General features: G+C 42.0%; 1 protein-coding gene across 1 annotated transcript in view; it reads left to right on the forward strand.

Moving 5' to 3' along the window:
• Positions 1-26,988, forward strand: part of slc35d1a (solute carrier family 35 member D1a) — a 77,968-nt gene that overhangs the window by 41,931 nt on the left and 9,049 nt on the right. Inside the window, exons 8-9 of the mRNA XM_068037278.1 lie at positions 1,120-1,212; positions 21,065-21,132. Of these exons, the coding sequence (XP_067893379.1) occupies positions 1,120-1,212; positions 21,065-21,132 (161 nt within the window). The remainder of the gene's footprint in view (positions 1-1,119; positions 1,213-21,064; positions 21,133-26,988) is intronic.

Here is a 26,988-nt window from a genome sequence, read left to right on the forward strand (position 1 = left end):
CGCTGTAATGTACGCCTTTTAGAGCACTTCCATCAGCGCTGCCACCGTAGCAGCCTCAAGACCTGTTGGCAGGCCCGCATCACAAACATTGTAGTCCTGGAAACAGCCAACATCACCAGCATTGAGGCCATCCTCCAGCAAAGCCAACTGTGTTCGGCGAGTCACGTTGCCTGGATGGACAAGTCGCCTGCCCAAAATAGTGTTGTATGGAGACAGTTGACCACTGGTAAAAGGAACAGAGGGGCCCCACACATATATTTTAAGGATTCCCTGAAGTCCCTCTCTGTGTGCCACATCGACTATCACCAGTGGGAAGTGCAGGCCATCGATCGCGATGCCTGGAGATGCTACATCAGGAGTGCTACAGCCACCTTTGAGACTGAAGAACCAGCATGAAAGAGAAAGGTGGAGAAGGATAAATCCATTTGCTCCCAGTAGCGACTACACCTTCACTTGCACCCGTTGTGGGAGAATCTGCCGGTCATGGATAGGCCTGACTAGCTACCAGCATAACAGCAACTGATGAATACAGCCTTCCCAAAATCTTCATCTGTGAAGAAATGTCAAGAGAGAATCCAACTTTGAAATAATTCTTGGCTTTTTTGTGGGGAAGTACCTGACCTCTGCTCGACGCACCACCAAGACAGTCCAACTGCACTCTAACTCTATGGGTGGGGATTCTGGGTGCAACAATCCCTTTTTGCTACTACAAGCAAGTGTTTGTTCTTACATTCCTCAGCACAAACATCTTTCAACTTGAGCAAGAAAGACCTTTAATTTTGAGCACCCAATGTCCGGTGCAGAGTAAAAGTCACACATTCCTCTCCCAACAGTGTGCCTTCTACTGTACAAATGACATTTTTCCATATCAACCATATAAGCGAGATAGCTAAATGATGCTGAACTGGTTTTTATACTGTGGGCCTATACGTGAAGGGAATGAGATTGTTAACTCACTTAACATAACGACAGAGAATTTGAACTAATTTCCTAGGTGGTTGACAAGAAAACCTTGCTCCGTACAATTCAAGCTTGTGTCCCAGAAATGAAAGGCCACTATTATTCCACTGAATAATCCCCAAAATATGTAATAATTCTGATTACTGTGTTTCTTTGTAGGAGCTGGGTAAATATGGACTACTTTATTACAATGCCCTCTTCATGATTTTGCCTTCTTTGGCCATTGCATATTTCACAGGAGATCTTCACAAGGTAAGCACTTGTCTTTGTAAAACAAAAATTTGATGCATTAGTGCTTTAACTTTCATAGAGTTTAACAATTATGTTTTTAAAAAAGCATCAGTTTTCAAAATGTGGGTTCCACTCCTCTCCTCTGCTACTGCAGGTCACAATGACTCTGGAATCTGCATTAATCTGCTTCCTGATGCATTCTTGCTCTTCCTTTCTCTGCCACCACCCCCGCATCCCTCCTTGTCCTGGTTCTTTTCTTGAAGCATCCACTGCTAATCCATTTGTCATTGCAGCTCACTTAACTTTAAGCAAGAGTCTGCACTGTCATGTTGCCCTGAGTGCAGACTCTTCCTTGTGTTGTGGGCAGAAATGCATAATCCTGCAATAACAGTTTGCTACATTGGAAATTCCCATTCACAGTGTGGTCGTGACTCTGTTCTCAGACTAAAATGGTGGCTTTTCATAGTACCTGTTGTGTTTAAAATTTTCTGGCTCTCTGCGGATATTTCACTTGTGTTGAGCACAATGGAACATGCTTGGAAGCGAGTCCTTGTTCCTTACAAATTGAAGTGTGATCTATATGTATAATATCTGGCAATGTAAGATTGCCCAGGTTGAGCAGAAAGCCTTGTATATCTGTAAATTGGTTAAAATAAAAATGGCACGAACCTCCTTGTGTACTGTCTGTTTTCCAAAGACTAGATAGCTTAGGCTTGGCTATGAATCTACAAGTCACATTTATTAAAAGTAAATATTAAGCACGATCAGATCAGTATTTAACTTAAACGCTTGTATTCACCTAATAATAAGACACAACCAAATAATAACCATTCTAGACTATTGTAAGTTCTGCATTACATACAAGACTGAGTCCACCCTGTGGAACCAACATCTGCTCATCTCTAAACTGGCTGCAGTACAGTAGAAGGGGAAGAACTGTTAGAAATGGCCAGAAGCCACCAAAAATATCTCCCTGGGCATGGAGCTGTCAGTCGGTGCCATCAGATGACCCCAATATTCCCACCACCATCCATCCCCAGCAATTCCAGGACAAGTTGGTAGTTAGGTCTGTGATGTCTTACAGCCACTGTAAATAGCTTCTGAGCAATAATAACTGGGCATAAAAGACTTTTGATACTTGTATGTGTTTACTAGCCAGCTTTCAAAGTGCTTGACTGAGGCATCCAGCTAAAGCTGCTTTTGAACTTCAGGCAGGTATGAGTATAGATTCTTTACCAGTACAGAGAAACCAAACCTGCAGTGATCAATTTAAAGTGATACTTAGTTGAGCTTTAATTTTTTTAAAACATTGTCAGAATTCTGACTGCTGGAAACAGAGGTTATGTCCTTCCAGGGAGTGGAAAAAGGGGTTTCAAATGGAAACTGGTTGGTGTCAGCAGTGAGAACATAAATAGGAACGGGAGTAGGCCGTTCAGCACCTCCAGCCTACTCCGCCATTCAATAAGATCATCGCTGATCTTAACTCAGCTGCACCTTCCTGCACTATCCCCATAAACCTAGATTCCTTTAGTATCCAAAAACCTATCGTCCTGACTTGAATATACTTAACCAATGAGCATCCACAGCTCTCTGGGGTAGAGAATTCCAAAGTAATTTCTCCACCTCTCAGTCCTAAAGGGCTGACCACTTATTCTGTGTCTGTGACCCCCTAGTTCTAGACTTCTGAAGCAGGGAAAACATCCTCCCAGCAATAACCCTGTCAAACCCCTAAAGAATGTATATGTTTCAATGAGATTACCTCTCATTCTTCTAAAACCCTGGGGAATAAAGGCCTAGTCTACTCAATCTCTCAGGACAATCCCCTTATCCCAGGAGCAGTCTAGTGAACCTTTGTTGAACTCCCTCTAAGGCAACTATGTCCTCCTTTGGATACAGAGACAAAAACTGTACACTAGTACTCCAGTGTGGTCTCCAAGGCCCTATATAGTTGCAGTAAAACGTATTTACTCTATTGACTCCAATCCCTTTGTGCTAGGGCACCTAAATCTCTCTGACTACTAACATTTTCCATTCTCACTCCATTTTTTAAAATGGATAACTTCATATTTCTCATTATATTCCATCTGTCACATTCTTGCCTAAATCTTTTTGCAGCCTTTTTGTGTTCTTCTCACAGCACAAATACCCACCTAACTTTGTGGCATCAGCAAACTGATATTACACTCAGTCCCCTCATATAAGTCAATGATGTAGGTTGTAAATAGCTGAGGCCCAACACTGATCCTTGCAGTACCCCAGGTGGTGAGGCAGTGGCATAGTGGTAATGTCACTGGACTAGTAATCCAGAAACTCAGACTAATGCGCTGGGGACAGGGGTTCGCATCCCACCATGACGGCTGGTGAAATTTGCAATCAATTAATAAAAAAATCTTGAATTTGTTACGACCATGGCGGAAGCAACACAGTCAACTCAGTCCCATCACTCCACAGGTCGCAGCATATTAAGCTTTCATGCCCAATCAGTAAAACAGCCAAATTAAACACTCTAGTAACCCCAGAATGAAACGGACCAAACCAGGGGTATCTTTAGACAACAAATTAACTATTTATTAAAAAATTAAATCTTAAATACTATTAAGATAAACCTATGTCTAAAGACCTTATATAACTTATTTTAATCTAACTCCCCATTCTCTCACACACACTTTAAAAAAAAACTAGAGAATTGCTGAAGATAGGGACGTTGTCGAATCTTTTTGTCTTGCACTCATCAGGACAATATGCGAGAATAACCAATGTAAAGGAAAACAACAACTTATACTGCATAAGAAGAGAGTGCTAATTGGTTGCAAGTGAACTCTGGTTGGTAGAGGCGTTGCCATGGAGAATGCACCTGCTTACGGTGACTAACCGTTAACTGCTAAGCGTGTAAACAACTATGTTTAAATAAAAAAAAACTAGTTATAGCCTGCCAACCTGAAAATGACCCATTTGTTCCTACTCTGTTTTCTGTCTGTTGATCAATCAGTCCCACTCTTTGGCTTGCATAGCCCTGCAGTCTATTTCTCTCAGGTGGCCATCCAACTTCCTCTTGAAGTCATTGATCGTCTCCACTTCCACCACTCTTGTGGGCAGCGAGTTCCAGATCATTGCCACTCGCTGTGTAAAAAAAAAAAAAAGTACTTCCTCATATTCCCCTGCATCTTCGCCCAAAACTTTCAATCTATGTCCCTAGCCCTTGTACCATTTGTTAATGGGAACAGTTTTTCCTTGTCTAACTTATCTAAGACTCATAATCTTGTGCACTTCTATTAAATCTCCCCTCAATTTCCTTTGTTCTAAGGACAACAAACCCAACTTTTCAACTTAACTTTATAACTAAAATCCTGCATCCCTGGAGCCATTCTGGTATCTGGTAAAATCTCCTCTGTACCCTTCCAAGGACTTGCACATCCTTCCTAAAGTGTGGTGACCAGAACTGGACACAGTACTCTAGTTGGGGCCTAACCAGAGCTTTCTAAAGGTTCAGCATAACTTCCCTGCTTTTGTACTCAATGCCTCTACTTATAAAGCCCAAGATCCCATAGACTTTACTAACAACTCTCTCAATATGTCCTGCCACCTTCAAAGATGGTGCACCTTCAACACGTGCACAACTAGGTCCCTCTGTTCCTGCACACTTTGTGCCATTGAGTATAGTCTCTCTATTCCTTCTGCCAAAGTGCATCACCTCACATTTGTCAGTATTAAATTCCATCCGCCACCTCTCTGCCCATTCTGCTGGCCTATCTATGTCCTGTTGTAGGCGGTTCATATCATCCTCACTGTTTGCCACACCTCCAAGTTTTGTCGGAAAACTTTGAGATTATACTCTGTATTCCAGGATCCAAATCATTTGCATATAGCAAAAAAAGCAGTGGTCCCAACACTTGACGCTTAGGGAACACCAGTACCTAACATCTTCCAGTCTGCAAAACAACCATTTACTACGACTTACTGTTTTGTATTTTAGCCATTTTTTATCCAATTGGACACTGACCCTCCCTATTCCATGAGCCTCAATTTTCTTAACCAGCCTTTTATATGATACCTCATCAAATGCTTTCTTAAAATCCATATAAACAACGTCCACCGTATTCCCTTCATCAACCTTCTCTGTTACTTCAAAAAATTAGATTAGTCAAGCATGAACAGCCTTTTACAAATCCATACTGGCTATATAAAGTATTTGTTTTATGTCCCTGCCGCTTCCTTATTTCCTATTATAACTTCTCCTGTTTCTGCCTCTGAGAGACCCAAGACAATCTGCTGTCCTTACCCAGTCTGGCCTGTATGTGACTCTGGACTGCAGAAATCTGACTATTAGCTGCTCGTTGAAATGGCCTAGCAAGCCACTGAGTTGTATCTAACTGCTATAAATAAGTCTATAAGGAGAATAAAACCAGACATTGTCCTGGGCACTGGACACAAAGGCACACCCAACCAAGTTGACCCTGCAAAGTCCTTCTCACTATCACCTGGGGACTTGTGCCAAAATTGGGAGAGCTGTCACACAGACTAGTCAAGTAACAGTCTGACAGTCATATTCACAGAATACTGCTTTTCAGCCAACTTCCCAGACTCTTCCATTACCATCCCTGGGTATGTCTTGTCCCAGTGGCAGTAGAGTGGGGAGCAAGTGGCCCCAGGAATCCTCAAGATTGACTTTGGACCCCATGAAGTCACATGCCATCCGGTCAAACACAGGCCAAGAAACCTGATTACCACCTACTGCCTTCCTTCAACTGATGAATCCATACTCCTCCATGTTGAACACCACATGGTAGAAGCACTGAGGGCCATTACCAAGAATGGATGGGTAGCACCACTACGGCCTGAGCTGGCCGAGACCTGATGGACATAGCCACCAGACTGGACCTGCGACAGGTGGTGGGGAAAGCCAGCATGGAGGAAAAACCTACTTGATCTCGTTCTCACCAATCTACCTGTCGCAGAAACATCCATCCATGACAGTATTGATGGGAATGACCACTGCACAGTCCTTGTGGAGAGAAGTCCCATCATCACACTGTGGGCATCCTCCATTATTTTGTGTGGCACTACTATCATGGAATAGATTCAGAACAGATCTAGCACCTCAAAACTAGACATCCATGAGACACTGTGGTTCATCAGCAGCAGCAGAATTGTAATCCACAGCAACCTGTAACCTCATGTCCTAGCATATCCATCATCCTACCATTACTATAAAGCCAGGGAATCAACCCTGGTTCAGTGATGAGTGTAGAAGAGCATGCATACTTAAAAATGAAGTGTCAAACTGGTAAAGCTATAACATAGGACCTTGCATGCTAAGTGATCCCACATCCAACGGATCAGATCAAAGCTCTGCAGACCTGCCACATCAAGCTTTCAGTGGTGGGAGAACATCAGAAATGGGAGCAGGAGTAGGGCATTTGGCCCCTCAAGCCTGCCCCGCCATTCAATAAGATCATGGCTGATCTGCCCCAGACCTCAACTCCCCTTTTGTGCCAACTCCTCATAGCCCTCAACTCTCCGATATTTCAAAAATCTGTATCTCCTCTTTAAATACGTTCAGTGATCTAGCCTCCACAACTCTATGGGGTAGAGAATTCCAGAAATTCCTTCCACTCTGAGAAGAAATTCCTTCGTATCTAAATGAGTGTCCCCTTATACTGTAACTATGTCCCCTAGTTCGAGATTCCCCCACTAGTGGGAACATCTCAACATCTATCCTGTCGAGCCTCTTCAGAATCTTGTACGTTGCAATAAGATCACCCCTCATTCTTCTAAACTCTAATGAACAAAGGCCTAACCTGTTCAGCCCTTCTTGATAAGTCAACTGCTTCATCCCAGGAATCAGCCTAGTGAATCTCTTTTGAACTGCCTCCAATGCCAGTATATCCTTTCTTAAATATGGGGACCAAAACTGTACACAGCACTCCAGGTGCGGCCTCGCCAACACCCTGTACAGTTGTAACGAGGCTTCCCTATTTTTAAACTCCAACCCCCTAGCAATAAAAGCCAAAATTCCATTTGCCGCCTTAATTACTTGCTGCACCTGCATACTAACTTTTTGTGCTTCATGCACAAGAACACCCAGATCCCTCTGTGCTGCACATTTTTGGAGTCTCTCTCCATTTAAATAATAGTCTGTCTTTTGATTCTTCTAACCAAAGTGCATGACCTCACACTTTCCTACATTAAACTCCATCTGCCAAATTTTTGCCCTCTCGCTGAACCTGTCTGTATCCCCTTGCAGATTCCTTATGTCCTTATCACAACATGCCCTCCCACCTAGTTTTGTATCATTAGCAATTTGGATATATTACACTCTGCCCCCTCCTCCAAGAGATTAATATAGATAGTAAATAATTGAGGCCCTAGGACTGATCCTTGTGGCACTCCACTAGTTACATCTTTCCAACCCGAAAAAGACCCATTAATCCCAACTGTCTTCTGTGAGTTAACCAATCCTCAATCCATGCTAATACATTACCCCCAATACTGTGAGCTCCTATCTTGTGCAATAGTCTTTTATGAGGCACCCTATCGAATGCCTTCTGGAAATTCAAAATACACTACATCTACCGGTTCCCCTTTATCAACTCTGCTTGTTATATCCTCAAAGAAGTCTAGCAAATTTGTCAAACATGATTTCCCTTTCACAAAACCATGTTGACTGTGTTTGATTGCGTTAAGCTTTTCTAAATGTCTTGCTATTTCTTCCTTAATAATGGACTCTAGCATTTTCCCAACGACTGATGTTAGGCTGACTGGCCTATAGTTTCCTGCTTTTTGTCTCTCTCTCCCTTCTTGAACAGGGTCGTCACATTAGCAGTTTTCCAATCCACTGGGACCCTCCCAGAATCCAGTGAGTTCTAGAATATTTTGACTAATGCCTCTACTAACTCTGCAGCCACTTCCTTTAAAACCCTTGGATGCAGGCCATCAGGTCCTGGCGACCTGTCTGCCTTTAGTCCCATTCGTTTGTCAAATACTTTGTCCCTCGTGTTAGAGATTGTTACAAGATTTTTCCTCCCATTAGCTCCTTGCTTATCTGATATCTGTGGGATTTTTTAGTGTCCTCCACCGTGAAGACCGGTGCAAAATATTGTTGGGAGACAGTTGAACATGAGGAGAAGGCTTGGTGAACATCATGGCGGAACTCAGCACATGGGTGTAAAATACGAGGCTGAAGGGTTTGCAACCATCTTCAGCCAGAAGTGCTGAGTAGACGATGCATCTCCACCTCTCCTGAGATCTCACCATCAGTGATGCCAACACTTCAGACAATTCGATTCATTCCACATATATCAAAAACAAGCTGAGTGCACTTGATACAGCAAAAGCTGTGGGAGCTGAAAGCATCCCAGCTATGCAGACCTGTGCTCCATAATTAGTTGTGTCTCTGGCCAAGCTGTTAATGTACAGCTACAATACTGATTTCTGCCCGACAATGTGGAAAATTGCCCAGGTATGTCCTGTCCACAAAAAGCAGGACAAATCCAATCTGGCCAATTACAGCCGCATCAATCATCAGCACAGTAATGGAAAGTGTTGCTGTTAGTGCTATCAAGCACCACTTACTCACCAATAACCACTCACTGATGCCCAGTTTGGGTTCTACCAGGACCACTCTGCTCCAGACCTCATTACAGCCTTGGTCCAAACATGGACAAAACAGTTGAATTCCAGAGGTCAGATAATAGTGACTGGCCTTCACCTCAAGGCAGCATTTGACAATGTGGAATCAAGGAGCTCAATTAAACTTGAAGTCAGTGGGAATTGGAGAGAAAACTCCATTGACTGGAGTCATATCTAGCACAAAAGAAGATGGTTGTAGACATAGAAAATAAGAGCAGGAGTAGGCCATTCAGCCCTTCGGGCCTGCTCCACCATTCAGAAATGATCATGGCTGATCGTCTAATTCAGTACCCTGTTCCTGCTTTCTCCCTATATCCCTTGATCCCTTTGGCGTTAAGAAATATATCTATCTCCTTGAAGATATTTAATAATTTGGCCTCCACTGACTTCTGAGGTAGAGAATTTCACAGGTTCACCACCCTCTGAGTGAAGAAATTTCTCCTCATCTCTGTTCTAAATGGCATATTGTGACCCCTGGTTCTGGACTCCCCAGCCATCGGGAACATCCTCCCTGCATCTAGCCAGTATAGTCCTGTTAGAATTTTATAGGTTCCTATGGGATCCCCTCTCATTCTTCTAAACTCTAATGACTATAGGCCTAGTCGATCCAGTCTCTCCTCATGCGTCAATCCTGCCATCCCAGGAATCCGTCTAGTAAATCTTCTTTGCACTCCCTCCATGGCAAGAACATCCTTCCTCAGATAATGAGACCAAAACTGCACACAATATTCCAGATGCGGTCTCACCAAGGCCTGTATAACTTCAGTAAGACATCCTTGATTCTGTACTCAAATCCTCTTGCAATGAAGACCAACATACCATTTACCTTCCTATTTGCTTGCTGCACCTGAATGCTTGCTTTTGGTGACTGGTTTACAAGGACACCCAGGTCTCGTTGCATCTCCCCCTTTCCTAATCTATCACCATTCAGATAATCTGCCTTTCTGTTTTTACAACCAAAATGGATCACCTCACATTTATCCACGTTATACTGCATCTGCCATGCATTTGCCCACTCACTCAACTTATCCAAATCACATTGGAGCCTCTTTGCATCCTCCTCACAGCTCAATTTCCCCCCCAGCTTTGTGTCATCTGCAAACTTAGAAATGTTACATTTAGTTCCCTCACCCAAGTCATTAGTATATATTGTGAATAGCTGGGGCCCAAGCATTGATCCCTGTGGTACCTCACTAGTTACTGCCTGCCACCTGGAAAAAAGACCCATTTATTCCTACTCTCTGTTTCCTATCTGTCAACCAATTCTCAATCCATGCCAGTATATTACCCCCAATCCCATGTGCTTTAATTTTGCACACTAACCTGTTATGCGGGACCTTCTCAAAAGCCTTCTGAAAATCCAAATACACCACATCCACTGATTCTCCCTTATCTATTCTACTAGTTACATACTCAAAAAGCTCCAGTAGATTTGTTAAGCATGATTTCCCTTTCGTAAACCCATGCTGACTTTGTTCAATTCCGTATATGCTTTCCAGGTGTTCTGCTATCACATCCTTTATAATAGACTAGCATTTTCCCAACTACTGATGTACGGCTAACTGGTCTGTAATTCCCTGGTTTTTCTCCCTCCTTTTTTTAAATAGTGGGGTTACATTTGCCACCTTCTGTAGGAACTGCTCCAGAGTCTAGAGCATTTTGGAAGCTGCATCCACTATTTCCAGGGCCACTTCCTTTAGTACTCTGGGATGTAGATTATCAGGCCCTGGGGATTTGTCAGCCTTTAACCCCATTAATTTCCCTAGCACTATTTTTTTGTTACTAATGCTGATTTCCTTCAGTTCCTCCCTCTCATTAGACCCTTGGTTCCCTAACATTTCTGGGAGGTTATTTGTGTCCTCATTTGTAAAGACAAAACCAAAGTATGTGTTTAATTGTTCTGCCATTTCTTTGTTCCCCATTATAATTTCCCCCGTTTCTGACTAAGGGACCTATGTTTGTCTTCTAATCTTTTTCTCTTCACATATTTTATAGAAGCTTTTACAGTCAGTTTTTATGTTCCCTGCAAGTTTATTCTCATACACTATTTCCCCCCGCTTAATCAACCTCTTTGTCCTCCTTTGCTGAATTCTAAACTGCTCCCAATCCTCAGACTTGCTGCTTTTTCTGACCATTTTATATGCCTCCTCTTTGGATCTAATGCTATCCCTAATTTCTTTTGTAATCCACGGTTGAGCCACCTTTCTGGTTTTTTTGCGGCAGACAGGAATGAATTAATTGTAGTTCATGCACATGTTCTTTAAATATTTTCAATTTCCTATTTCTCCACCCCCCCCCCCCCCCTTTTGGTAAAGTTCCCTAATCTACCATAGCCAACTCACGCCTTATACTTTCGTAGTTTCTTTTATTTAGATTCGTGGTTGTTGGAAGCCTATTATCTCAACCAATTGCTGTAAGAATTTCTCGGGGTAGTGTCCTAGTCCCAACTAACTTCAGCTGCTGCATCATGGAATCATAGAATATTACAGCACAGAAAGAGGCTATTCGGCCTATCGTGTCCACTGTGGCTTTCTGCAAAAGCAATTTAGCTAGTCTCTAGGCCTTTCCCCATAGCCTGCGACTTTTTTCTCTTTAGGCATTTACCTTTTGAAAGGGAAGGCAGGACCTCAGTTGAATGTCGCATTCGAAAGACAGCATTTTGACAGTGCAGCACTTACTCAGCACATCAGTGACATTCTGTCCAACATAAAGTCAGAAGTGGGGATGTTTGCTGATGATTGCATGGTATTCAGTTCCAGTCGCTGCTACTCCATAATTAATTTCCCTAAAACTTTTTTTTTTACTAATACTGAATTCTATCAGTTCCTCCCTCTCATTAGACCCCTGGTTCCCTAACATTTCAGGGAGGTTATTTGTGTCCTCATGCCTGCATGCAGAAACACCTGGACAGCATTCAGGCTTGGACTGATGTGTGGTGTGAAAGTTACTTGCCAGTCAATGACCATCTCCCAACAGGAGAGAGTCTAACCAACTTCCCTTGACAGTCAACATTAACATTGCTGTGTTCCTCCACCATCAACATCATGGGGGTTACCATTGACCAGAAACTTAACTGGATCAGCCACATGCAGCCACAATATTTCAGAGCAGGCCTGAGACTGTTCTGCGGCGAGCAGCTCACCTCCTGAATCCTCAAAGTCTTTCTACCGCTTACAAGGCACAAATCAGGAGTCTGTTGGAATACTCCCCATTTGCCTGGATGAGTGCAGCTCCAGCAACACTCAAGGAACAGTACAGCACAGGAACAGGCCATTCGGCCCTCCAAGCCTGTGCCGATCTTGATGCCTGCCTAAACTAAAACCTTCTGCACTTCCAGGGACCGTATCCCTCTATTCCCATCCTATTCATGTATTTGTCAAGATGCCTCGAAGATCAATATCATCCAGGACAAAGCCTGCTTGATTGACACCCCATCCACCACCTTCAACATTCACTCCCTCCACCACCATGGTTGCCATGTGTACCATCTACAAAATGCATTGCAGCAACTCGCTAAGACAGCTTCAACGCCTTCCAAAACTGCAACCTCTGCTGCCTAGAAGAACAAGGGCAGCAGGTGCATTGAAACACCACCATCTACAACTTTCTTTCCAAGTCACATATCATCATCCTGACTTGGAACTATATTGCCATTCCTTCATCGTTGGGTCAAAATTCTGTAACTCCCTATCTAACAGCACTGTGGATGTGCCTACACCACACGGACTGTAGGGGTTCCAGAAGGCAGTTCACCACTCACTTAGCTTCTCGAGGACAAGTAGGAATGGGCAATAATTGCTGGCCTTGCCAGGGACACTCACCACCCCCCCGTAAACAAATAAAAGCAAAACCCACCTTTTACACTCCCTTTTTCATTTCTGTAGAAGCTTTTACAATCTGTTTTTATGCCTCTAACTAGTTTAATTTCATATTCTATTCTCTATCAATTTCAATCTTCTGCTGAATTTTGAAATCCCTCCCAATCCTCGGGCTTACTGCTCTTTATGGCAACATAAGCCTTTTCATTTAATCTAATACTATATTTAGCTTCTCATGTTGGCTCCAAATTGTAAATTAATGTTTTAAATATTTACAATTGACTACCTATTGTCATATCTTTTAATTTAGTTTTCCAATGTACCTTAGCCAGCTTGCCTCTCATATCTATATAGTTTGTTTTGTTTAGATTTAAGAGCCTACTTTCCAACTTAACTAACTCACTCTCTCACTCAATATAAGTTTGAACATGTTATGATCACTCTTCCCCAGAGGCTCCTTTACTACAAGGTTACTAATTAATCCTGTCTCATTGCAGAATACGAGATCCAAAAAAGCTTGTTCCCTAGTTGGTTCCTTAATATACTGATGTAGAGAACTATCTTCAGTGTATTCCGTGAACTCGTCCTCCACGTTATTACTGCAAATGTGGTTTGCCCAGTCTATATGAAAATTAAAGTACTCTAATTTCAGAATTTATACTGTGATGCTACAATTACTGTTAAGGGCCTGTAAACTACTCTCACCATTATTTTCTGCTCCTTGTTTCTTAGCTCCATCCAAAATGATTCTGCATCTTGATTTACCAAGCTAATATCTGCCTCTCTCTTGTCTTTATCCCATTCTTTTTTATCAGGGCTACTCCCTCTTCCCCCCCTTCCCACCCCCACTTTTCTGTTTTGCCTATTTGTTCTAAAGGTCAAGTATCCTGGAATATTTAATTCTCAAACCCTTGGACCTGTGCTATCTGTGTTGTAGTGAATTCAAAAAGAGTGCCTTTAGCATTTTTTTCTATTTTTCCCTGATGACATCCTAGTCACTAAAGCCCCATTATCTTTAAGTTCTCTGCCCTTTCCTGACTCATTCTGCTTATTTTTACCCAAATCCCTGCTCTGCTCTGCAGCATCGACATTTCTCTTATTGCTTTTTAATTTACCCTTTCCTGAATCCTCCCACGCACTTCATTAGTTTTAAAGCCCTATCTACTGCCTTAATTCAATTTGCCAGGACACTGGTCCCAGCCTGGTTTAAGTGGAGCCTGTCCCAATGGAACAGCTCCCTCTTTCCCCAGTGCGGGAGCCAGTGCCCCATGAATCGAAACCCCTGCCTCCCACACTACTCATTCAGCCACAGATTTAACCTTCAAATCTGTTTGTCGTAATGCCAATTTGCATGCGGCTCAGGTAAGAATCCTGAGATTTTTCATGTGGGGTTCAACATTTTAATTTCAACCCTAACTCCTCAAGTGTTCTTGGGTAGAACTAGGACTAAAATTCTGCTATGTTGTTGGTTCTTATGTGGACCATAACAATTGGAATCTCCTCCTCCCACTCCAAGTTCTTCTCCAGCTGTGAGGAGATGTGCTTAACCCTGGCACCAGGTAGGCAACACAACCTTTGGAAGTCCCAGTAGTGGCTGCAGAGAACAGTATCTAGCTCCCTGACTATATGTCCCCTATCACTGCCATATTCCTTTTCACTCTACCCACTTGAATGGCCTCCTGTACTATTGTGCCATGGACTAGTTTTCTTATCCAGCCTGAAAACCTTGCCCTCATCCACACAGGGAGTAAAAGCCTAGTACCTGTTGGATAGGGGCATAGGCTGAGGCTCCTCCACCACTGTACCTGAGATCCCCTTACCTGCCTGACTCCCAGCCACACCTTCCTGTCCCTGACCACTGACCAGACCTGTACCACTACCTAACCTAAGGAGTGTGACTGCCTCCTGGTTCAAAGTGTCCGCCTAACTCTTCCTGCTCCCTGATTCCTTGCAGTGTCTGCAATTCTGTTTCCAGTTCTTCTCTGAGCTGTTGTTCCTCGAGATGCAGATGCTTACTGTGGATATCCTTGACCAGGATCATGATGCTCTCCACAGACTCCCGCCTCCCGCATGCTGCAGTTGCACGCACCACCTGCGCTGCAATTCCGCTTTAACTTGGTTTTATTTATTTACTTAAATTTAAATGTTATGTATTTAATCAATAGCTTTTTTAGTTTTTAGACTAATTACTTAATCTAGTTTAAGTTATAGGTAGGTTAACTGAAATGTTTACCTGTAAAGTTGCCCTCTTTGTGCTGCGACATCACTTAGCGATTTTAAAAAATATCTTCTTTGCCCTTCACCCCTCTCTCTTGCTGCTCTGCCGTGCTTTTGTTTAAATCCTTTGGACCACTCCCGTTGTGCTCCTCACTCTCCCAACTCTGCATGAAAAGCACACGAGGAAAGGAGAGAGACACAATTATTGAATTGAGGACCGTGGAAGCAAAGTGTGACTTAAAGCAGGGGTTCTGTGAACTGAATGGGTGAGGAAGGGTAAATGTGTTTCTGAACTAAAGTTGTTGTGGGGGGGGGGGGAGGGGACTGGTTGGTGGGAGGTGAAAGAAATGCAAGAGTGACTCCGTAGTGCTTGTTTGAATTGGAGAGAAAAGAATGGGTGTCTTTGTAAACTGCAAGGGGGAGGAAGGAAAGGAAATAATGTGTTAAATGCAAAGAAAGGGCAAGAATGTTTCTGAACTGGAGGAAGAGAGCAAACAAAGAATGCCTCTGAACATGGGGGAGTGAGAGTGAAGGAAGAAAAAGGAAACTGCATGTAGAGGAAGAGACAAATTGCTGCTGAATAAAGGGGTAGAAGAAAGGTGACTAATTGTGCATGGGATGAATGAGAAAGGAAGCAGTACCTCTGTGAATGTCAAGTAGAAATAGAAGTGTGCTTTGTGAACGGAGGGGGAAGAAAGGAGTGCCTCAGTGTCAATGTGAGAAGGGGTGTGAAGAGAAATTCCTTCCAAACTGGAGGGAGCAAGGAAAAGAATGTCTGTATAAATAGGATTTGGTGGGGGGAGAGGTTGGGGAAATGAGTGCCTTTTGAGCTGAGGGAAGGGGAAGAGAAGGAAAGCATGTCTGTGACCTGGAAGAGAAAGGAAAATGCTCTTTAAAATTGAGCGGTGGGGAGAGGGAGTAGTGCGCCTCTGTAAACTATGGGTTTGCTAATTGGGGTACTTAACTTCTAGGGGGTCCACAAGAGAATCCCTGACCATATTTTTATATTTGTTGACTTAGTGCATTATTTCTGTCACTGTTTTTAATTTTTAAAAACATTTTCTGGGTGATAACACTGTACTTTTGAGTAGCTGTCTTTGGAAATTCAAACTGGAGTACCTGGGATTGTCAATTTCTAGGAGTCCTCTACGCAGAAAATTTTGAAGAACGCCACTGTAAACTCGTCATGAACTTACTATAGTTACAAGCAGCGGTTGCAAAATGTTCTGTTTTTGTAAAAGGCATCCCTATATAGAAAGTCTTAAGAATGGCTCTGCTATATTAATATAGTAGATTTAAGTTTAGAACACATTTTACAGTATCCAAAGCTGAATTGTATTTTCAGATTTAAAAATGCTGTTGCCAACCCTAGTACATCTCATTTATTCCAATATTATGAAGAATTGTTGTAAATTCCAGATTTGGTGTGATACAGGATGGATTTTTTGACACCTAACAGTGTCCAGTTCGGAGAATGAACGAGGTGATTTCTACTGAGATCTGGGGAATATAACTTGGCAGCTGTGTATTAGCGCAAGTTTTAATATCAAGGACCCATTACATGCTAGACTTTCCGAATGCATTTGCTCAGTTTTTAGTTTTGTCACCTTCCAAATCCCTTTCTTTGCTTGCCTGTGCTTTAGTTTCAATAAAGTGTATATTTTGAAGTGCTCTTTCCATCTGAGAGACAACTAGTTGGTTTGACAGTCAGATCTGTTCCAATACATTCGCAGACACTGCCTAAAATTAATGTTTCTGTGTGGGGAATGAAGCATTACAGACTACAAAACCAGTCAATGTAGCAGCTGGTATCTTCATAATCGGGTGGATGGAGAGAAGCTGATCAATGGCACTTTAAAACATGCTCCTGATTAAAATTGAAGTTCCAGTCACTGGAGAAACTGATACGAAGAAAGCTGTTGAAATAATTACAGGATAGGAGGGCAGCCGTTGATTGCATCCCGTGCCTTTCATCATAAACGCTCCAGTGGAACATTGGTCTTATTAATCTTGTTTAGCAATGTGAATTGTAGAAAAACTAGGATATTGGTGAATGTTGTGTTAATGGACATATGTCCAGAGTTTGATGCCTAATATAGATAATGTGAAATTGTTTGGTTTCTTGTATCTTGGAAATTTATTGTATGGAGCTTCTCAGATTAGTTTTTTTTTTACAAATTTCCCCAACGTTGCTTCAATGAAGAACTCTCTTGCCTTTTTAGTGCAGCGTTATTTCAAGGATTTTATGAGCTGAAAGGAAACTTAGGAGAAGGAAAGCAAGAAAAGTACAAAGGGATTTTCACTCAAATATTGCCCCCCTTCTCCTTGGGAATCAGAGGACAAGAGGAGAGACAGAAATTAGCTGAGTTAATTTTATGATTTTGTTTCATTTTAATGAAATACAGTTGTAGGGTTCGTAAAAATGAATATTTAACTTTGGATAATACTTTAATTGTATCCCTCTGACTCAAAACTGTTGGAATATGGATGGAATAATGTTTACTATGTGAACACTGGATCATTTATGAAAGGTCCACTGCTTCTGGCTGTTCTGACAGTACAGAGTTGTTGGAGTAATTACTCAGACTTGATTTCTGCCCAGTTGGAATCTCTTCAAGAAATGTGAACCTTGTGGAAAAAGGAGACCAGGGAGCCCTGAGTAGAATAGAACTACTTCTGTTTTAATATCTGGGGTGGTTTAATTGAACCTGCTCTTGTTGGGTGTTGCAGCAAATTCCCAGGGAAAGAGGAGTAACTGGAGCAAGAAAAGGTTTGCACATTTGTACTTCAGGACCATGATTGTAGAAACACTTTTTTTTTTGTTATGCATGTATTACTAACCAAAGTTCCTTTACCTTTTGAAACAGTTGTAGATTTTGAACATAAAATCTGTTCACTGGTGAGATACATTCAAAATCTTCAAGGTGTACCAGTCACTCACCATGGAAAGTTTAGTGCGTGATGGTTTATTCCATGAAGCTAATTCACTTTTTTTCTAGTGCAGGACAATGAAAAGTACCAGTTTTATTTTGGTCATCACAAGATAAATGCTTAAGACAACTACTTTACCTGTGTAGAAGAAAGAGCCTTTAAGTGATTACATACCATGAAAATTATTAAATTCTTTCTAACATTATCGATCTACAACAAGCTGTCCAGTGAATTAGTCTGGTGTACAACATACTAAAGCAGAGTGGAAGTTTACTATATTTTACCATGATTCATCACGTGATGTGTTCCAATCTTGCACCATTCCAAGTGACACCATGTAGGGTATGCATTCCCTGTTACTGACAAATGAAATTAGCAGATGAGCTGTTCAGGACCTGTGCATTTTGCAGCTTCTGAAATTGATAGATTTGACATGTGCTTGGGCACATATTGCATATCAGTTTCACCCACTAAAGCATGTTGGAGAGGGTAATCTGGAGAAAGGAAAATAAAGTAAATACTGCTGTGTGAGGTTAAGGAAATCAAATAATATGTGACTTTCAGGTGTTGTAGAATTTTATTCCATTTATTTCTTTACCCCCTTTCTGTTCGCCCTGGGGCAAGAAAATGTATTACCTCCAGTAAAATTTAAATGCAGGTTTGAAAGTTTATATTGTACCATACAGGGATCCAATTCAAGCCAATTAACCTCAAGATGCGGACAAAAATAAATGAGGGTCCCTGAAAGTAACCTGTTTAATAGAACAGAAGTTTGTGTATTTTTATATATTTTTTAATATATACACACACACACACACACACACAAGTATTCGGGTCAGTGTAGCCAGCTCTGTAAAATAACCTTTTGTTTGTTGTAATTTGAAAATAGCCAACTGTGAAAATGGTGCATTCAGCACTTTTCCAAAAAAAGCTGGATTATTGCAGTTTGAGTTTTGCAGTGATCATTCAAAATATTTTAATTTTTAGAAAGTTAGAGACCTGACTCTTTACAGCTAATTTTATATCCTGGAAGAAGAAAGATGCAATCTTTGGTTCCTATATATCCTGTTTAAAAAATTCAGTGAGTAACCTAACCTGCTTTCTAAGCTTTTGACTGAAGAATGGGGATTGTTAGCCTTCCTTGAAAGCTCATTGTCTATGCTGCAACTTATTGTACTGCTTAAATTTGATTGCATTCAAGAAATGTTCTTCTCTATTTCAGGGCTTTTAACAATATACCTATTATTTTGTGCTTTGCCTCACTTTCTTTGACTGGTTTCCTTTCTTAAAACTATTAACTACTACTTGCTGGGGCTATAGTTCTACAGGTCATTGTCATTTACAGCATAGAAGGATGCCATTCGGCCCTTTGAGTCCATGCCACAGAGCAATCCAGTCAGTCCCACTCCCCTGTTCAATCTCTGTAGCCCTACAAGTTTATTTCCTTCAAGTGCTCATCCAGTTTCCTTTTGAAATCATTGATTGTCTCCGCTGCCACCACCCTCATAGGCAATGAATTTCAGGTCATTACCACCTGCTGCATAAAAAAGGTCTTCCTTACATTCCCTCTGCATCTGTTGCCCAGAACCTTCAATCTGTGTCCCCTAATCCTTGTACCATCAGTTAATGGGAACGGTTTTTCCTTGTCTAATTTATCTAAGCCTGTCATAATCTTACACATTTCTATTGAATCTCCCCTCAATCTCCTTTGCTCCAGGGAGAACAAGCCCAGCTTTTCCAACCTAATCTTGTAACTAAAATCCCCCATCCCTGGAACCATGCTGGTAAATCATCTCTGCACCCTTTCAAGGACCCTCACATCTTTCCTAACGTGTTGTGATCAGAAATGGGCACAGTACTCTAGCTGGAACCTCACCAGAGCTTTATAAAGGTTCAGCATAACTTGCCTGCTTTTGTACTTTATGCCTCTATGTATGAAGCCTAATATCCCTATGCTTTACTAACCACTCTCTCAATATGTCCTGCCACCTTCAAAGATAGATGCACATGCATCTCTGTTCCGACACACTCTTTAGAACAGCGACATTAAGTCTATATTGCCTCACCCTATTCCATCTGCCAAAATGCATCACCTCACACTTGTCTGTATTAAATTCCATCTGCCACTTGTCTGTTCTCTGGTTACACGAGTTATTGTCATTCCTGTACATGCTTTGCTAGTATGTGTCAGACTATTTAACTGCAGGTGGGGATCAAAGCTGGGATGTTCCAATATTAATATAGTTTGCTACTGGGTGAATAAACTTGATGAGCTATCAGAGAAGTATAACAACCAGGTGAGAAAGGTGTCTAGGCATCTGTTACTATCTTCACCTGGTCTTATTGTAACAGGGTTTAATTTTAAGCACTGTTTTGAGCTCCCCCTTTTGTGAATAGCTGTTCACAGCTTTCCAATTATACGGCAAAGAAATGAGCCCATCAGGTTTTCTTTAGGTTTAAAGAAGAAAAGTGAAATTTATTAAACCTTAACCTTTAACTCTAATACGGTTAACGCCTACAGATATGTGACGTGCTCACGCTAGCATGCACACGCAATACACACATGCAAATAGGGACAGAAAAGAGGAGAGGAAAATATAGTAGGTAGGGGTTTGAGGCAATATCAGGAGAGTTACTAGTTTACTGTGCTTCGAACTCACTTGATTGTAGGTAGTCTTGCTGTTCGTCAGGGCCCAATGTTCTTCTTAAACCTTGTTCACGTAGGAGACTTTTCTCTCTTTGCGGTTCATGTGTTTTCACAAGATTCAGTTCCGTGGGAAAGAGATAGAGGCAGGACTGGAGAGAAGGTTCTGTTCCAACCGGGAGCACACGGCTTTGAGTTCAAATTCCTTGTTGGAAGTTCAAATTCTGTTTTTCCAATTTAAAACTCTAAGTTGGCCAGCAGGTGGTCACGTGACTGACTGGTTTGACCAGGTCTGTTCTGTGTATTGGGGCAGGGACTGGTTCCTCATTGTTCCAACACTGTCTGTTACTATGCAAATGTCTTTCCAGTCAGGGGCTTGCAATTTTAATTTTCAATGTTCATGTGGCGAAATTATGTGTGCCTTAGTCTTGGTAGGTGGGGGGCTTGCCTGACACAAGTGAGATGGGGGAAGCAAGAATCACACAAATATTTGTTTTAAATTGGTTAGGCAATGGGATGGCTCGAGCAGTTCATTAGCAAACTCTGACAGATTTTTTGAATGTAAATACTTCACCTTTCATGTTTTAAGAAGAGATTAAGTGAATTTGAACAAGTTAATTGTTTTCCTTTCCAGGCGGTTGATTTTGAAGGCTGGTCAAATACAATGTTTGTGATGCAGTATCTGTTGTCCTGTGTAATGGGGTAAGTGCAATTTGTGTTTAAACTCCAAGTAATTGTCAGTTCTAGTGTCAGATAGAAAAAAAATTACTAGTTTGATTCCATTTCTCCAGTGAGTAGTTTCCAGTTAAACCTGCTGGAGGAGCAGATAGTAATGGATCAATGTGCTGTTCAGCATGGTACTGGCTGTACAGACCAAGAGGGGGTTTTAGGTTCAAATCTCTAGTCTGTGCTGAGTTAGCTGTTCTCAGCTGGGGTAGTAATAGAATGATTCAATTGGTCACTGTCCCTGAGCTAAGAAATGGGGGGTAGAAAAGGGAAAAGAAAATCAGTCATTTATACTTCTGAAGGCTGTTCAGTGATCCTGACTGAAAAAAATGCATACATGAACATTGGGTGAGGACAGGATCAAGTTCTGCTGGGATACCACCCATAATCAGTTATTACGCTGAAGTTTTATTATTAGCCTTGCACATTTGTAGAACTGTACCTGAGCACCAGTGGTATAACTGAACTTTTAAAAGCATTTAGACATTCTTTGCTGCTCTCCTTGATATTCTGTAGTATCCATTGCACTTCCAGAACAGAAGCCCAACTGTCCCACCTTGACAGTCAATCTGTCCTCGTAATTTAACCCGTTAAGCCCGTAAGATATCTTTTTGGTGAATCTGCATAGCACTCCTTCCCAAGGCCAATCTATCCTCCTTTTGGTGCTGTGCCCAAAACTGAAAACAGTAATCCAAATGGGGTCCGACCAAGGTTTGATACAACTGAAGCATAATCTCTTCCACTTTGTATTCCAATCCACTTGAGACAAAGGCCAACATTCCATTAATCTTTTTGATTGCTTTTTGTACCTGTCTACAAGGTTTAACATATTGTCATACTTAACCACGTTAAATTGCACCTGCCGATTTCTACTAATCTATCTTGCTTTTTTTTAATGTATATATACATTTATATAAATGCAAGCTGTTGTTAATAGTGGCATTTATGACTTAGTTCAAAATTGTGCATCGTATTAAATGGTAAAGTGGTGGCACAGATAGAGGGATGGCTGAGGGTTAGAAAGCAGTAGGGGTAAATGGATCTTTCTGTCTGACAAGATATTGCTAGTAGTGTGCCCCCACTCTAATGTTGATATTGGGACCTCCCTCATACCATGTACATAAGTGAATGGGACTTGGACAGAGAGTAATATGCAATGTTATTAAAATGGAGCTTGCATTTTTATAGTGCCATTTGGTACTTCAGGGTGTCCCAAAGCACTTTGTAGCCAATGAAGTACTGCTGTAGTGTAAGGAGAAGTGGCAGATAGTATGCACACAGCAAGCTCCCACAAACAGTAATGAGGTAATGATCAGGTAATCTATTTCATTGGTGTTGCTTGAAGAAATAATATTGCCCATTGTGGGGAACTACTCTGCTCTTTGAATAATGCCATGGAATCTTTTATTTCCACCTGAGAGAGCAGACAAGGTCTCGGTTTAACGTCACTTGTGAAAGATAGCAGGTTTGTCACTGCAGCACTCCCTTGAAGTGTCAACCTGGATTATCTGCTCAAGTCTCTGGAGTGGGACTTAATCCCACAACCTTCTGACTCCGAGGCGAGAGAGAGCATGGCAAACTGCAAGGCTGTTTTCCTGGTTGGTGACATCACCAGAGCAGCTGTGGAGGATATTATTGTCAATCTAATCCTGTCCTCAGCACTGAATTAGAAAAAATAAAAATAAAGACTAACTTTTTTTTAAAAATGCAGGTCTTATTTGAGCTTCTTTGTGCCAATCAGCACTGATATATATACACATAAAATGTTGGAAGTACTCAGCAGGTCAGATCTGTGACTTCTCGTGAGATCTGGGAAATGTTACAGATAAAAGCAAGCATAGAGGCAGGGAAAGGGGGCAGAGGGGAGGAAAGAGCAAAAGGGATGGCCTCTGTTAGGGTGGAAGGAAGGAGATATCAAATGACAAAAGGAATGATCGTGCAAGGCAAAAGAGGGTGGTAATGGGACAAGTAAAGAAACAAAATATAGGTCTTGGAGCTGCAAAATTGCAACAGCAGAATCATTACCTGCACTTGCTGTCAGTAAAAATAGGAAGAGTGGTTATGGTCAGAAACTGTTGAACTTAGAGTCTGCAAGACTGTAAAGTGCCTAATTGAAAGATGAGGTGCTGTCCCTCAGGCTTGCGTTGAGCTTCATTGGAACAGTGTAGGAGATTGGGGACAGTTGGGAGTGAGTTGGAGAATTAAATTTGCAAATGACCAAAAGCTCCAGATTACCCCATTCACCCTTCCGTGGATGTAAGCAATGCCATGGCACTATTCGAAAGAGAACAGGAGCGTTCTCCCTCGTGTCCTGGCTAATATTTATCCCTCAACCAACATCTCAAAAACAGATTTTCTGCTCATTATCTCATCATTTGTAGAGCCTTGCTATATGTAAATTGTTTGCTCCTTTTTTTAATTCATTGGGATGTGAATGTCTCTAGCAAAGCCAGTATTTATTATCTATCCCTAATTGCCCTTGAGAAGGTGGTGGTGACCACTTTTTTTCCTGGACCACTGCAGTTCATGTGGTGTATGTACACCCACAGTGTTAGGGAGGGAGTTCCAGGATTTTGAGCCAGCAATGATGACAGAAGAGAGATATATTTCCAAGCCAGGATGGTGTACAATTTGGAGGGGAACTTGCATGGGGTGGTGGTCCCATGTGCCTGCGGCCTTTGTTTTTCTAGTCAGTAGAGGTTGCAGGTTGGAGGATGCTGTTGAAGAAGCAACCTTAGACGGTACACACTGCAGCCATGATGCACAGGTGGAGGAGGGATTGAATGTTTAAGGTGGTGGTTGTGTCACCAATCAAATAGGCTGCTTTCTCCTGGATGGTATCTAGTTTCTTAAGTGTTGAAGCTGCACTCATCCAGGCAAATGAAGAGTATTCTATTAGATTCTTGACTTGTGCCTTGTACATGAAGGAAAGGCTTTGGAAAGTTAAAAGGCGAGTTATTCACTGCAGAATACCAATCTCTGACATGTTTCAGTAATCATAGAATTTATGTGGCTGGTCCAGTTAGGTTTTTGATCAGTGGTGATCCCAGGATGATGGTGGGGGATTCAGTGATCTTAATGCCGTTGAATGCCAAGGGGAGATGGTTAGATTCTCTCTTGTTGGAGATGGTTATTGCCTGGCACTTGTGAACCACGAATGTTACTTGGCACTTACAAGTCCAAGCCTGAATGTTCTTGTGTTGCTGCATGTGGGCACAGACTGCTTCATTATCTGAGGAATGGAACTCAGTACGGTGTAATCAGGAGCAAACATCCCCATTTCTGACCTTTTTGATGGAGGGAAGATCCTGATGAAGCAACTGACATGACAGCAATTAGTATACTTCAAAAAGTATTTAATTGGCTGTGAAGTACTGTGAGGAGGGGGAGGGGGGGGGGGTCCTGAGATCATGAGTCATAGAAAGAGGCCTTTTGGCCCATCAAGTCCATGCTGGCTCTCTGTAGAGCAATCCAGTCAGACCCATTGCCCCTGCTTTGTCCTCGTAACCCTGCAAGTTTATTTCCCTCAAGTACCCACTTCCTTTTGAAATTATTCGTCCTGTCTGCTTCCATCACCCTTGTAGGCAGCAAGTTCCAGGTCATTACCACTCGCTGTGTAAAGAAGTTCTTTCGCATATTCCCCCTGTGTCTCTTGCCCAAAGCCTTAAATCTGTGTCCCCTTGTCCTTGGACCATCAGATGATGGGAAGATTTTTGTCTACCTTATCTAAAACTGTCATAATCTTGTACATGCTGTTAAATCTCCCCTCAATCTCCTTTGCTCCAAAGAGAACAACCCCAGCTTCTCCAACTGAACCTTGGAGCTATAATTCCTCAGCCCTGGAACCATTCTGGTAAATCTCCACTGCACCCTCAAGAATGCTCACATTCTTCCGGAAGTGTGGTGAACAGAACCCAATGCAATACTCTAGTTATGCCTAACAGGTTCAGCATAATTTCCCTGCTTTTGTTTTCAATATCTTGATTTATGAAGCTTTGCTAACTACTCTCACTATGTCCTACCACCTTCAAAGATCTGTGCACATGAACCCCCATCCCTCTATCCTTCACGGTGTTCAGAACTGTGCCATTTAGTCTATATTGTTTCTGCCAAAATGCATCACCTCACACTTTGTCTACATTAAATTCTGATTGCCAGTTGTCTGCCCATTCTGCTAGCCTATCTATGCCCTGTTGCAGTTGATTGGTATCATCCGGGAACTACAGACCTGTTAGCCTGACATCAGTAGTAGGAAAAATGCTAGAATCTATCATAAAGGATATGATAACTGGACACTTAGGAAATAATGGTAGCATTAGGCAGAGTCAACATGGATTTATGAAAGGGAAATCATGTTTGACAAACTTGTTGGAGTTTTTTGAGGATGTAACTAGCAGAGTAGATGAGGGGAAACCAGTGGATGTGGTATATTTGGATTTTCAGAAGGCTTTTGATAAAGTCCCACACGAGGTTAGTGAACAAAATTAGAGCGCATGGGATTGCGAATAACATGGCATGGATTGAGTATTGGTTAATGAACAGAAAACAGAGTGGGAATAAATGGGACATTATCAGGTTGGTAGGCTGTGACTAGTGGGGTCCTCCAAGGATCAATGCTTGGGCCCCAGCTGTTCACAATCTATATCAATGATTTGGATGTGGGGACCAAATGTAATACTTCCAAGTTTGCTGATGACACAAAACTAGGTGGAAATGTGAGTTGTAAGGAGGATGCAAAAAAGCTTTAGGTGATTTCGACAGGCTAAGTGAATGGGTAAGAACATGGCAGATGGAATATAATGTGGAAAAAATGTGAAGTTATCCACTTTGGTAGGAAAAATAGAAATGCAGAGTATTTCTTAAATGGTGAGAGATTGGGAAGTGTTGATGTCCAAAGGGACCTTGGTATACTTGTTCATAAGTCACTGAAAGCTAATATGCAGGTGCAGCAAGCAATTAGGAAGGCAGATGGCATGTTGGCTTTTATTGCAAGAAGATTTGAGTGCAGGAGTAAAGAAGTCTTGCTGTAATTGTATAGAGCCTTGGTGAGACTGCACCTGGAGTATTGTGTACAGTTTTGGTCTCCTTACCTAAGGAAGGATATACTTGCCATAGAGGGAGTACAACAAAGGTTCACCAGACTGATTCCTGGATGGCAGGATTGTCCTTTGAGGAGAGATTAAGGAGACTGGTCCTATATCCTGTAGAGTTTAGAAGAATGAGAGGTGATCTCATTGAAGCTTACAAAATTCTTACATGGCTCGACAGGGTAGATGCAGGAAGAATATTTCCCCTGGCTGGGGTTCCAGAACCAGGAGACACAGGCTAAGATGAGGAGGAATTGCTTCATTCAGAGGATGGTGAATTTTTGGAATTCTCTACCCTCAAGGGCTATGGAGGCTCAGTCATTGAGTGTGTTCAAGACAGAGATCGATAGGTTTCTAGATATTAAGGATATCAAGGGATATAGGCATAGTGCGGGAAAATAGTGTTGAGGTAGAAGATCAGTCACGACCCAGTTGAATGGTGGAGCAGACTCGAGGGGCCAAATGGCCTACTCCTCCTATTTCCTATGTTCCTATCCTCACTGCCACACCTCCAAGTTTGGTATCATCGGCAAATTTTGAAATTTAACTCCAATATCCAAGTCATTTATATATATCAAAAGAAGCAGTGGACCTAGCATTGACACTTGGGGAACACCGATTCTACATCCTCCAGTCTGAAAAACAACCATTTACCACGACTCGCTGTTTACTGTCCTTGAGCCAGTTTTTTTTTATCGAAGCTGACACTGACCCTCCTATTGCATGAGTTTCTGTTTATGTGGTA

The sequence above is a fragment of the Heterodontus francisci genome, chromosome 8, assembly GCF_036365525.1.
Source record: "Heterodontus francisci isolate sHetFra1 chromosome 8, sHetFra1.hap1, whole genome shotgun sequence".
Lineage (NCBI taxonomy): Eukaryota > Metazoa > Chordata > Chondrichthyes > Heterodontiformes > Heterodontidae > Heterodontus > Heterodontus francisci.